Genomic DNA, 12,456 nt, shown 5'->3' with positions numbered 1-12,456 from the left:
ATCACTTACAGGCTTAGGAACACAGTGATATAGTATGTTACAATTCTAAACATATTTTGGCAATTAGCCGTTTTTCACAAAGCACTGCACTTGAAAACACTTTCACTTCCGCACTTTTGGGTACAGCACTACAAGACCCGTCACAGTGAACCCTACACTTTCGAACTCAAATCTCAGAAATTTGGCTTTTCGCGGATACTTCCACTCGGAGGGTACGCGAGATTTATAAAAATCCCTTTTCGCTGCCACCAATTTGTTACGCGGAAATCGCTTGGGATCTTTTTAAAAAAAGATTATAATAATTTCCACATAAGTATATTAACACAGATTACAATTTACAAAGAAAATAGAAAATAAAATATTAGCACGTCCGCTCGTATTAGAGTTAGGAGAAAGACTGATTTGATGGGAATGTAAGGTTGTTGATGCATGGGAAGAAATGATGACGAGGATATAGCACAGGGTATGTCAGCAATATAGGATGCATAGAGGAGTTGTAACAGTATATCGTATATTGTATAAAATTAAAGTAGTATAAAATTTCGATCTTAGAGTATTATAGCTTTTTGATATTTCAGCTATAGCCAAGCTTGGAGTTTATATTGAGTTTAGTTTGGTTTAGTTTTTTTCTACTCTTAGTATAAATTGTATACAATTTTTAAGAAAATAGAACTGTATAATGTAAGGTACAATAAAAATCCCCCAATACATCTTGTTTCCCCTCAATTTTAGGGGGAAGTCCCTCAAGTTGCCATCACTAATATCAATTATTATATCATATTGTCACATTGTTATAAAGTGATAGATCTGTGGAGCACATTATCTTTGATTATCAAAAATTTTTGATCGACAGACTAGTGTTGGTCAATGAACTTAGTGATGTTGAAAATAAGTGTGATTTATTGTCCCACCCGCCGCCATTAAAAAACACAATTGTTACAAGACAAACTTACTTACAAGCACATCTACAAATACATAAAGAAAACAATTTAATGGAATGCGCTCATAGGTGTAAAATTACGTATATGAATGTGCTATGAAAAATAAAAGTTGACCTAAAGGTTGTATACACCAGGGGGTTTAGTCAAGATGACATTACAGTAGTGTATGTAGAAAATTGAAAACCACACGCAGAATATTAAGGAGCTGCCAATAGATGTCGCTATAAGAACAAAAAAATCTGTTATTCAAAACGATAATGTCATGACTTTAAATGTTCAAGCAATAGAAAATCAACCCAAAATAATAATATTTGGGGATCAGCAAGCAGTCAACTCACAAGTTGACACATAAATTATTAAGCCCAGCAACGAGTGCACAGATTTTAAATGGTTGTATTAGTGCAATTAATAAGTCTATCATTCAACCGAAAGACATTATAGTAATAATTATTGGTGCAAACGATAAACGTCCTTATACCTTCATCTCAGAATTGTGTAATGTGTTTTATCAATTGCGACAGCAAAAGGTGTTTATAACGAATATACAATATAATACTCACTTAAGTGTAAAATTAATTAACTTTCATCTAGAATCTATAATAAATAAATAATAAAATAAAATAAGCCTATTTATTTCTTGCAAACAACAAAGTAAACTTTATACTATTCATTACATAATATAAGTATATTTATATATAATTATTTTTCCTAATATCTGTACGATACGATAAAATAGTTATTTGTTTCGTTTGTTAATAAATATATAGTCTGATGCAACTGCGGGGGGCGGGGGCCGGGCGAGCGTGTGATGTTTATCTCTTCCCTGTATTTATAATTTAGAAATGTCCTTATTCGTGCACAGAAACATAAATATTTTTAAGTCGAAGTAAGACAAATTTTCGCGCCATAGTCTGTGGCACAATATGTGAACTTACTATTGTACCAAATCATTTATCAAATTAGTGTTAAGTTGGTAATAAAATGGTAGAAATTAAGGTTACAATAAATGAATGTTTCGTCTGTATACCTCTAATAACTTCTAATAAGTAATCTGTGCCTCTACTCCCTATAGCCTTTAGGCAGCCAAACATGGCTGCTGTGTTTCTGTCAAATAGACGATTTGATAAAATATTTCGATATAATGATAAAATTAAAAATGTATTTTATCATAAATCAGTAATATTAAATAAGCCACATTTTACTATTATTTGTAAAAAATGTGTTGCTGCAAGTAGTTTCAGGGTACGATACACAGCTAGTTTAAACTTATAGATATTTACTTCTATTAAATGATTAATAGTATTATGTTTTCTAGCTTTATTCATCATCTCCTTCCAGTAATTCTAATGGTCAAGACACCGCTAAGAATGTACTTGCAGCAGTATTGGCTAATAAGCCTAAAACAGGAAAAATTCCAGTTGGTAAGCCACATGTAAACAATAATTTGTATTACATAAATCTTAATAAGAGGGATATATCATACATAATATGTATTTTCAACAAGAATGTCTTACATAATTATATTTTAATTTAAAGATTTCTATGTGTTTAAAATATTGTAATAATAAATAATAACATTTAAGGTTTCATAGTAACTAATTCTTTCCTATTCTGCATAGTAGGCTTGCCAACATTTTATATTAAAGAAAATAATGAAGTATGTGGAAAATTAACCAGCAAAATTTGTTCATAGCAATAAACCCAAAAATATATTGGATACTTTATAATAGAATATGGTTGGCAACCCTTGTAGCAGTTTTGCTCATACTGGTTATTTACAGATTTATTTTCTAATCATACTTTAATAATGTTAGTTCCTTACTGTAATTTTGCCTGGTTGAACAGTCTTCCTATCCTGCATTGGTCCTATTATGTTTGTCCATCTCCTTTGCATAAATTCATCCATTCCTCTTTGAGTCCTGATTTTGTCTCCCGCTCCTAGGTATCCAAAAGAGAGACTGCTTTCATCCAGGTGCATCTGTTTTGGCCCGTGAAGATATCAACCTTGGAGATGCCAAGCCAGTTTCCGGGATGGATATGGTGCGGGGGATGATGGAGTATGTGTGGCCTAAGGTGTAGTATAATATATTTAAAATTGTTTTGGTACTTTGACTTGAAGAACACTATTTTTATAAATAAATCTATCACAATTAGTATTAAGTATAGCTGATAACTAAGACTTTTCCTATGAAATTGGAGATTTGTAAAAAAAAACCTTTGGTGATTTTTTATTTCAGCTAATCAAAGTAATTTATCTATAAAATTTTGATGGCAGTTCATTTACCGCATACCTCTAGAACACTGCTGGATGGTATGTTTGTGGTCGAGATTTTAACCTTTCGTTTGATAGATTGATATGTAGGAAGTAAATAATGTGTTATGACCAGGTGGAATGTATATATGCATGTGGAATTTGCAGCATTCTCAAATATTTTTCTAGTAAACTACATTAATTCATCGACTGGCGTTAAATCTTATAAACTTCTTCCTTTCTTCAAAACATCTTCTTCTCTTCAAAATTACTGCCCTATCCTAACCGAAGCCAATTAAATTAAATACTGTGCGTATCTACGCCCTCAGTACGGTATATGCGACTTATCAATATACTGGTGAGTTCTGCCGGTGGAAGGGCAGCGACCGAACCGTTACCACAAGAGTGCTTTCCAACAATACAACTAAGTACAAGTAAGTACTTCAGATCAGCACAAACTAATACTTTTGGGGTTCACCAGCCTGTGGGTCACTCAAGCGTCCAAGTCTGTACGGGAAGAGAGGAACCGCAAAGACAGGTACCAATGTACAGCTTGCTGGCCAGTGTACTGTGAAATGTGTTTAAATTTTGTGTATATGTAGTGTATGTCTTAGCAAACTGCACTATATAACTAAATATAGGGTGAGATGTAAAAACCTGACATCCCTACGGATCCCTAAGCCCTACAGGTGGACCTTAACACATAAATGGTGAATATAATATTACGGGATATTTGCGAGAGACCTAAGGTAACAGTCGAAGCTCTATGGGTACGATTAGAGCTGGTGGTGATGGGAATATGTCAAAGCTATCGGGTAGGCTCACCACGATAATTAAGGGCTTAAGGGACTTTAAGAGCAATCGAGAAATAAATAGGTCGGAGCAATATTCAAACTTGATTTATTGTTATAAAACAATATCTTAAATACTACTTACACCTATTCACGCATAGATGACTCAGTTCTTGTGAGCTGTATCGCCCACGTTCAGGTGTTAAAATTCAGAACAACCATGTGAGTCGTGTCAACAGTTGGTCAATTTTCAAATGAAATCTGAACAATGACGATGTCAGCGAAGGGTTTTGTATGCCTCTAACAATTCGATTTAGTATACCCTCGTTTCTAATAATACGCGACGCGTAACTCTAGCTTTTTAGTTCGTATCACATGTGCTTCAATATTGCGTTGACACTAATTCCGCAACTCAGCTGTAGTTTGAAAGTCAAAATATACCACAATTTCACAAATCTGTAATCTTAATTAACACGGCTTCGAATATAATTTATATGAATTTCGAATCGCGCGCCAATTCATCAATGAAATCGTTAAATGCCAGTTACAGAATCTCCAATGACGTAGGTAAAGATCTATTATAATATAACTAATATTTTATATCTTATGATAATAGAAACGGAATATAATTTTGTAGAGACGACGAGGTAGTTGTCTTTTAAATTAGCTCACGGTCAGCAAAAACATTCAGGACGACGCCGCAATAAGAAACCGAGTGGTGCTGTCGTTGTCGCTGTTGTTCGGCGCGAAGCTGACGAACGTGGCCGTGCCATTCCTGTTTAAGTACGCAGTGGACGAGGTAAACGCGGCGGCGGGCGAAGCGGCGCTGCTGGGGCTGGACAACGCTCCTCAGGCCGTGGGCACGGCCGCCTTCAGTCTGCTGCTGGGCTATGGGCTGGCTCGCGCCACGGCCGCGGGCTTCAACGAGCTGCGCAACGCCGTGTTCGCGCGCGTGGCACAGCACTCCATCCGGCGCCTGGCCTGCAACGTGTTCGCGCACCTGCACAGCCTGGACCTGGCCTTCCACCTGGGCCGACAGACGGGCGCGCTCTCGAAGACCATCGACCGCGGCTCGCGCGCGATCAACTTCGTGCTGTCCGCCATGGTCTTCAACGTCGTCCCGACCGCTTTCGAGCTGGCGCTCGTGTGCTCCATCCTGGGGCTGAAGGGCGGGCTGGCCTTCGCCGGAGTGGCGGGCGGCTGCGTAGCCGTGTACGCCGCTTTCACGCTGGCCGTGACGCAGTGGCGCACCCGCTTCCGCGTGCTCATGAATCGGGCCGAGAATGAGGCCGGTAACAAGGCCGTGGACTCGCTCATCAACTACGAGACCGTCAAGTACTTCGGCAACGAGCGCCACGAGCTCGACAAATACGACGCCAGTCTGCGCAAATACGAGCACGCGTCACTCAAGACGGCCTCCAGCTTGGCGTTGCTCAACTTCGGCCAGCACGCCATCTTCAGCGCCGGCCTGTCTGTCATCATGCTGTGCGCCGCCAACGAGATCGTCCGAGGTGAGCGTCTCCGCTCGTCCCCGTTCGGCTCGATGAACCCGGAAAATAGTCTCCGCAACCGAATCGTTTTCCGTTCGCAGGCAACATGACCGTGGGTGACCTGGTGATGGTGAACGGGCTGGTGTTTCAGCTATCCATTCCGCTCGGCTTCCTCGGGTCCGTGTACCGCGAGGTGCGCCAAGCGCTCGTGGACATGCAGACCATGTTCACGCTGATGGCCGTGCGGCCGCGCGTGGCCGAGGTGGACCGGGCGCCGCAACTGGCGCTGGCGCCGGAAGCGCCCGCAATCGAGTTCCGCAACGTTAGCTTCAAGTACGAGCTGGGCAAGCCCGTGCTCACCAATCTCTCGCTGACGGTGCCGCCTGGCAAGAAACTCGGCGTCGTCGGCGGCTCCGGCAGCGGCAAGTCGACCCTCGTGCGGCTGCTGTTCCGCTTCGTGGAACCGCAGGGTGGCAGCGTGCTCGTGGGCGGGCGGGACGTGCGCGACGTGTCCCTGCGGTCTCTGCGCCGCGCCGTCGCCGTGGTGCCGCAGGACTGCGTGCTGTTCCACGATACCATTTACCACAACTTGCACTACGGCGACCTGGACGCGCCGCGCGAGGCCGTCGAGCGCGCCGCCCGCTTGGCCGAGCTGCACGACGCCGTGCTGGGCTGGCCTAAGGGCTACGAGACGCAGGTCGGCGAGCGAGGCCTCAAGCTGTCTGGTGGCGAGAAGCAGCGCGTGGCAATCGCACGCGCCATCCTCAAGGACGCGCCCATTATCGTGTTCGACGAGGCCACGTCCAGCCTGGACTCGCTAACGGAGCACGCGATCCTGGCCGCGCTGCGGGCGGCGACGGCCGGACGCACCTCCGTGTGCATCGCACACAGACTCAGCACGGTGGCCGACGCCGACGAGATCGTGGTGCTGGAGCGTGGCTGCATCGCGGCCAGGGGCACGCACCGCGAGCTACTGGCGCAGGAGGGCTCGCTGTACGCGCGCCTCTGGGAGCGTCAGAGGCAGGACGCGCCGAGGCCTTAGCGCCAGCAGCAACGGCTGCCGCTCTGAACACAGTAGTCTATAAAGTCATTGTACAGTGTCTCGTTAAGTATATTCTTGTGTTACTGTCGCGTGGTTTTATTTGTGTTCCCTCCGATAAATACCCCTACAAAATCTTAAAGCGAATAGGTGTTCGGTGATCGATTTAAAGTTTCGAAAAACAAAAAAGGGGTCCCTCGTCGTGGGGTGTAAATTTTTTAATGGGATGGAAGCCAGCAGATACTTAAAGGTAAATGCGGGAGCTGTGAACACTCCACTCGTAAGTACTCCAGTGTAAGTAAGGGCATACTAAATCGATACGCCGCTAACTCGGTCGGAGGCAAACAGTTTGCCGACTGGAGACGCAGCCTAAGTCGTGTCGGTTCAGAAATACCTGAAACGGCAGGTGGTTCCATAGAGTTGTGGGGCGCGAAAAGAAGAGTCAAAAAGCGCTTTGTTGTGGAACCCCTTCCAGAATAGAATTCGATCGGTACGTCTGGTTAGCGAACAACTTCTCAGGATTGAGCATAGCTAATTATAGAAAGAATTAGTGAGCGATTAATGTAGAGTGTAAATAATATCCTCTATTATGGAAGGTGTCGCAAATGCCTTGCCGGCCATTCAAGAATTGGTTCGGAAATACTTTATTGGGCAGCTCCACTCCAGGTTCCACATAGCGCCATAGCACATGGTACGCGGTAAAAACTGCCTTAGAAAACGCTTAAAGGCAAGGGATCAAGCCGCACGAAAAGTGACTGGTCGTCGACCATTTGAATAGCTCTTCGTTGAATACAGTTTAATGGAAGAACCCGGTACTGGTATGAGAACCCCCTAGAGGTGAGTTCAGTACTCCATGTGGGGCTGAATTTGCGCTTTATAAGAGTTGTGGTAGCCTGGAGTGAAGTACAGTCTCGCCTTGCTCTGCACAAGCTTTTTGTGGATAATTTAGCCTTCCCTTCCAAATGACCGCCAAACTGAACGTCATTCCATATGACAACGCCCAGTATACGATGCAAGCTGAGGCTTTAAGGAGAATATCTTCAAAGAGAGGACTAGCGACAAAGGGAGTTTTTTTTGCAGAAAACGCGCAAACTTGTGTCTTCTTGGGGTTAAAGTGGACTACCTTCAGTCTAATCCGAGACTCGTCGTTTCGACTTATCCGAGAAATACCTGCCCGGAGAGTTTAAAAAGTATTCCCAGTGATGTCGTCTGCATAGCAATGAATGTTGCTAATTTGCAACATATCATTGCAGAAAAAACGGTCGGGGATAGGACACAGCCTTGTGGGCCAGCCGTATTCACGAGTTTAAGGTAGGAATATACTCCGTCGATAACCGTAATCGTAGGAGAGGTAGGATGTATCAGCCGGGGCGGATATCTGAGTCTCGGTAAGAAAGAGCAAGACCGGCTTTGCAGTCTCTAAGTGAAAGTGGACAGGGTTGAGCACAGCATTTGTGAAGTCCACGGGAGTCTCGCTGGTTTGCTCCGTTTACTCTTAATTGTCTTATGGTCAAAGAACGCAGAATTGCCCAGAATACGAAGGGCAGCATGTGCGCCCAGAGGGAGTATTCTCCACCGCGATACAATAAGGCGAACCTATTGCATCGCTTCAGGCCGGTTTTCTGGTACTGCCACCGTCGTGCCTGCTCATCTGTCTGAATCCCGAAGGCAACAGATTGGCACTTCCACTAGGAAGGGTTGGCTGATTGCGCTGATGTGGGCGATGGGGTCGTCACGTCAATACTTCGACGCCGACAATACGTACATAATGACATATGACAATGACTGTAAACTCATTCAAAAAGTGTTTAAGATTACTATCATTGTTATGTTACTAGGTGTCGGTAACGATAGAAACGAACACACAACATTTATAGAAATGTATAAATGTGACGGATTATATTTTAAAATATTAAAATAAAATCAAGAATGCATTATTATTAAGGCAAAGCATGTCCGTTGCCAGTTTATTGCCAGAAGATAAACGAAAAGATCAAAGGTAAGCCTCTATTTCGATGAACGCTCGTAGGGAGAACATTTGGCACTATGCAGTCTGTCTTCCGGTATCTGGTATGTAACAAATATAAAAGTTACAATAAAATAATGATCACGGGTAAACGATGTAGTGTCACTAACTTGTTTCGCCCTAGAATCTCTTTGGAGAGCGTCTACAGCAGCCATTCGCGGCTGAACTTGCTGCAAAAGCGGAAGCGTATGAATCCGGCTCAGCCGCATCATCGACCGCACGGCGAACAGCGTGTGCTGTCCGCTAAGATGCACCGACTCAAGGCGCTGCAAAACCAGCTTGCCGACGCGCATTTTCACTTGCAGGTCGTTACACCTACACTTACTGTCGCACCGTTCATTTCTCGCTTTTCAGCCGCTTTATTGACGATCCTTATTCTTTTATCAGGAGCTGAGCAATGAAAATAAAATCCTTCGCTCTTTGCAAAAGAAGCAGGAAGTTGCCTTGCAGAGGTACGAAAATGACAACCTAAAATAAAACCGGCTAATTTGGACTTTTTAAATCGACCAAGGTTGGCCCACGCAGGTACGACAGTTCGAGCGCGGAGCTTCCGCAAGTTCTGAGCGCGCACAGCGAGGAGATGCGCGTGCAGCATGCCAAGTACCAGCAAGCTCGCCGTCGCCTTCGCGAACTCGAGGGCCAGCTGCGAGACCGCGACCTGCGTTTGCAGACTCTGCAGGACCAGCACAACCACCTGCTCAACCTCACGCGCGATAAGTATGCTTCTGCCTTCGTCTTTCGCTTAATCCGTTTGTTTTTCATCTCACTTAACGGAGTGGCGTCTCTGCCAGGAATCTACCGGAGCGTGAGAAGCTGCAAGCGCAGGTGAGCGAGCTGCAAGAGACGGCGCGGCAGCAGCAGGAGACGATCGCCGGGCTGCAGCGACGGCTGGGGCTCGAGGCTAAGAACTTCCGACATCGCTTGCAGGCCGAAATCGAAAAGCACCGCGACACACGAAACGACCTAGATCTGGCTATCAGCAACGCCGACAAGCTCTCGACCATTATCGAGGTGAGACAGCCTTCGCCGTCGGATGACGTTTGACAGACCCCGGGGCGTTCTATGTACTATGTACGCTCGGTATCGTTGTGTTTCGTTTCAGATTAAAGAGAAGATGATAAGCACGGCCGCCGGTCGCAGCGGAGGTAGAAGCTCACCGCCGAAAATAGCTTCTATGGCGCAGCTCGCCAGACCTCTTAGTAAAAATAGGAAACATGGCGAAGACCGTTCCGTAAGCCTTCTATTATATATAATATAATTCTATCATTCCGTCTACACGGGTGGTACCTGACTAACACCGTTATATACCGTATTATACCGGCGGTTACAGAATTTCAACTTCGTGTCAATTATAGGGCGAACATTATGTTCCATCGAGACAGGGCGGAGATTTTCGTGCGCCAAGCGGCTTATCCGACGAAAACCCGGTGAGTCGTCCCCGAGATCTTTCCGCCGGCAACGTCGATCTCGTAAAGGCCGTGCAGGAGGGCATGGCGAGCGTGGGCATCCGCGAACAACGCATCACCTGCACGGAGAACTCGCAAAGTAAAATGGAAACGATGAAAACGGATTTAATGAATAGAATTAGAAATAACGAGGAGCCCCCGTCGCGAAAGACGAGCGCTCTCCGACGACAGTCGACGGAGGCGAGCGTCGATGAATACGTGGTCGAGGAGGTGGGGCGGGCAAGGAGAAGCTCGGGCGTGTCTTTCTACGAGGCCGGTCGCGGCGAATCGGAGACGGAGCGCGGGACCGGGGACGGGACGCAGACGGGCCGACGCTCGGAACGATACTGCAAAGATATACTCGAGGATATCGAGAAGAGCTCGCGCGTCATCGACGTGCACGTGCGGCAGCTCTCGGCGGCCGCAGGAGCGGGCGAGAGGCTAGCCTCGCAGCTGCGAGCCGTCGACCGTGTCAACGAGCTAGTGAACGCTCGCGGGGACCTTCCCGCCGCAGCGATCTCGCAGCTTCAGGACGAGTTCGAGGCCCTTTCGCAACACGCGCTGCCTTCGCGTCTCCGTCCGGCCGCCGATCTCCTCGGAGACCGGGCGCTCTCTAACCGGGATCTACTGGATGACTTGCTTGGAAAAAAGTGAAGTCGCGCGTTCCATTTCGCCCTATAGAGATAAACTATAGTTTGTAAAGATTCTATTCTATTATTCTAAAGATAATTTATTTTTTGACACTTGTTAAAAATCTACGGGTTACAAGAATTTACCAAAATGTGTAACGATGAAGCCAAAGTTTTATAAAAAAATAATATCGTATTATATTAATATCATTAGAAAAATACACTATATGGTGTGGCATTGTGTAAGTGGGAGGATTTTGTAACATTTGTATATCTCTTACTTATTTAATTGTACTGACATTTTATTCTGATTGTGTGAATAAACGTCAGTTATTTGAATTGATTGAAATAATCTTCCCACCGATACCATTTCTACCTAACATAACCCAAGCTTCCAGAAGCGCCAACTTTTCAAACTTTAGTCAAAGTATGTGGCATTTACGAAGCTTTACGAGAGGGGGTTGGTGATTCCGTTGCTTTCTGTTTTGGCTCCTCTCGGCAGTAGTTAGGTTAGCACCCTTAGACCCTCTAAAAATTATGACCAGGATCCTGGAGGTACCTATCGTAGGTACAACAATGCTTGTGCTGACAGTGGTAATCAGATACAGACCGCGAAGCGTGGCGGAGTTTACATAAATTCTAATATTGTATCGGACCCACGCTTACTTTTGTTTAATATACCGTAGGTATATTGTGTCTGAGCTTTCATTTGTGTTGGGTGTGTGAATATAATTCACTAGCCGTAGTACATTTACGGTCAAAATGTAAAATTACCACGAGAGTTACGGCTTTTCCATAGCAATGATTAGTCTATTTACTTCAATAGTCTTTGTATTTCATTTTTACTAAACACCTGAAAAATAAAACTTTACAGGCAGTATGTTTTTTTTACAAATACGTTATTTCTCATATTTTATGGCATGCGAGATGAAATGGAGTTTATAAAACGGCGAAAACAGTTACAGCTATAATATTACAAACAACTGTCATGCAAGCAATAAAAAAAACTCATGGCCAGTATTTAGATACTGTGCGTGTTTGTTGTGAGTCAACATAATTTAGACTTTTTACTAAATTACGATTTTTTTACTAAACACCTGAAAAATAAAACTTTACAGGCAGTATGTTTTTTTACAAATACGTTATTTCTCATATTTTATGGCATGCGAGATGAAATGGAGTTTATAAAACGGCGAAAACAGTTACAGCTATAATATTACAAACAACTGTCATGCAAGCAATAAAAAAAACTCATGGCCAGTATTTAGATACTGTGCGTGTTTGTTGTGAGTCAACATAATTTAGACAGATTGTTTGAGATTAGATTGTAGCATCAGAGTATCGGACGCTTTAATACTATGAAAGCCCCAACGTCTCAGAACGCGTTGTCTTTTAATATAAGGTATGGTATTGACTGGTTTAAATACAAACTACATAAATCGTCTTCGCTTATCTGAAGGATCCAGCTATTAAGTAATAAGCTAATAAGTCCATAATCGATGATTATTTTCGGGTAAAATCTAAATACGAAATGGATAGCCCGTAAACTTTTTAATTAGGTACAGCGTTGTTTTCATAAAATCGGCCCTAGAAATATATGGGCATAGAGTTTTTTGCTTTGTGACGTAATGGACTAACGAAAAATCTTTATTCATATTTTGAAATAAACTTACGTTAATTTGATAAATTAAATATTGTTAAATGTACTGTTAAGTTTTTTAGTAAATTAAATTAAGATATCCCACAATAATCAAGTTTTATTAAAACAGTATGCATACATCGGACCGTTACGTCACTATATTCAAAAAGCTTTCTAAAACTATGTGGTTATTACTACACAATAT

The 12,456-nt window shown here is 43.7% G+C and overlaps 2 protein-coding genes across 6 annotated transcripts; both read left to right on the top strand.

The window, feature by feature from the left end:
- The first annotated feature begins 2,008 nt into the window (after positions 1–2,008).
- On the top strand, positions 2,009–6,600 carry LOC123714175 (iron-sulfur clusters transporter ABCB7, mitochondrial). 4 transcript variants are annotated; one of them, XM_045668351.1, is made up of 5 exons: positions 2,009–2,183; positions 2,257–2,362; positions 2,938–3,014; positions 4,675–5,494; positions 5,575–6,600. In XM_045668351.1, the coding sequence occupies exons 1-5, from the start codon at positions 2,031–2,033 to the stop codon at positions 6,513–6,515; spliced, it is 2,097 nt and encodes a 698-aa protein (XP_045524307.1). In that variant the 5' UTR covers positions 2,009–2,030; the 3' UTR covers positions 6,516–6,600. The 4 variants fall into 4 exon arrangements, with proteins under 4 accessions (XP_045524307.1, XP_045524306.1, XP_045524304.1 ...); XM_045668350.1 differs by having other exon boundaries at positions 2,914–3,014; XM_045668348.1 differs by having other exon boundaries at positions 2,884–3,014.
- A 1,736-nt stretch (positions 6,601–8,336) lies between these two features.
- Positions 8,337–11,328, top strand: LOC123714712 (lebercilin). 2 transcript variants are annotated; one of them, XM_045669109.1, is made up of 7 exons: positions 8,337–8,511; positions 8,663–8,843; positions 8,926–8,990; positions 9,064–9,255; positions 9,330–9,549; positions 9,641–9,769; positions 9,894–11,328. In XM_045669109.1, exons 1-7 carry the CDS (start codon positions 8,465–8,467, stop codon positions 10,635–10,637), a joined length of 1,578 nt encoding a protein of 525 aa, XP_045525065.1. In that variant the 5' UTR covers positions 8,337–8,464; the 3' UTR covers positions 10,638–11,328. The 2 variants fall into 2 exon arrangements, with proteins under 2 accessions (XP_045525065.1, XP_045525067.1); XM_045669111.1 differs by having other exon boundaries at positions 8,507–8,582.
- The last annotated feature ends 1,128 nt before the right edge of the window (positions 11,329–12,456 follow it).

The sequence above is a fragment of the Pieris brassicae genome, chromosome 9 (assembly GCF_905147105.1).
Source record: "Pieris brassicae chromosome 9, ilPieBrab1.1, whole genome shotgun sequence".
Classification (NCBI taxonomy): Eukaryota; Metazoa; Arthropoda; class Insecta; order Lepidoptera; family Pieridae; genus Pieris; species Pieris brassicae.
Note: the sequence above shows the minus strand (reverse complement) of the source record. Positions and strands in the feature narration are given on the sequence as shown.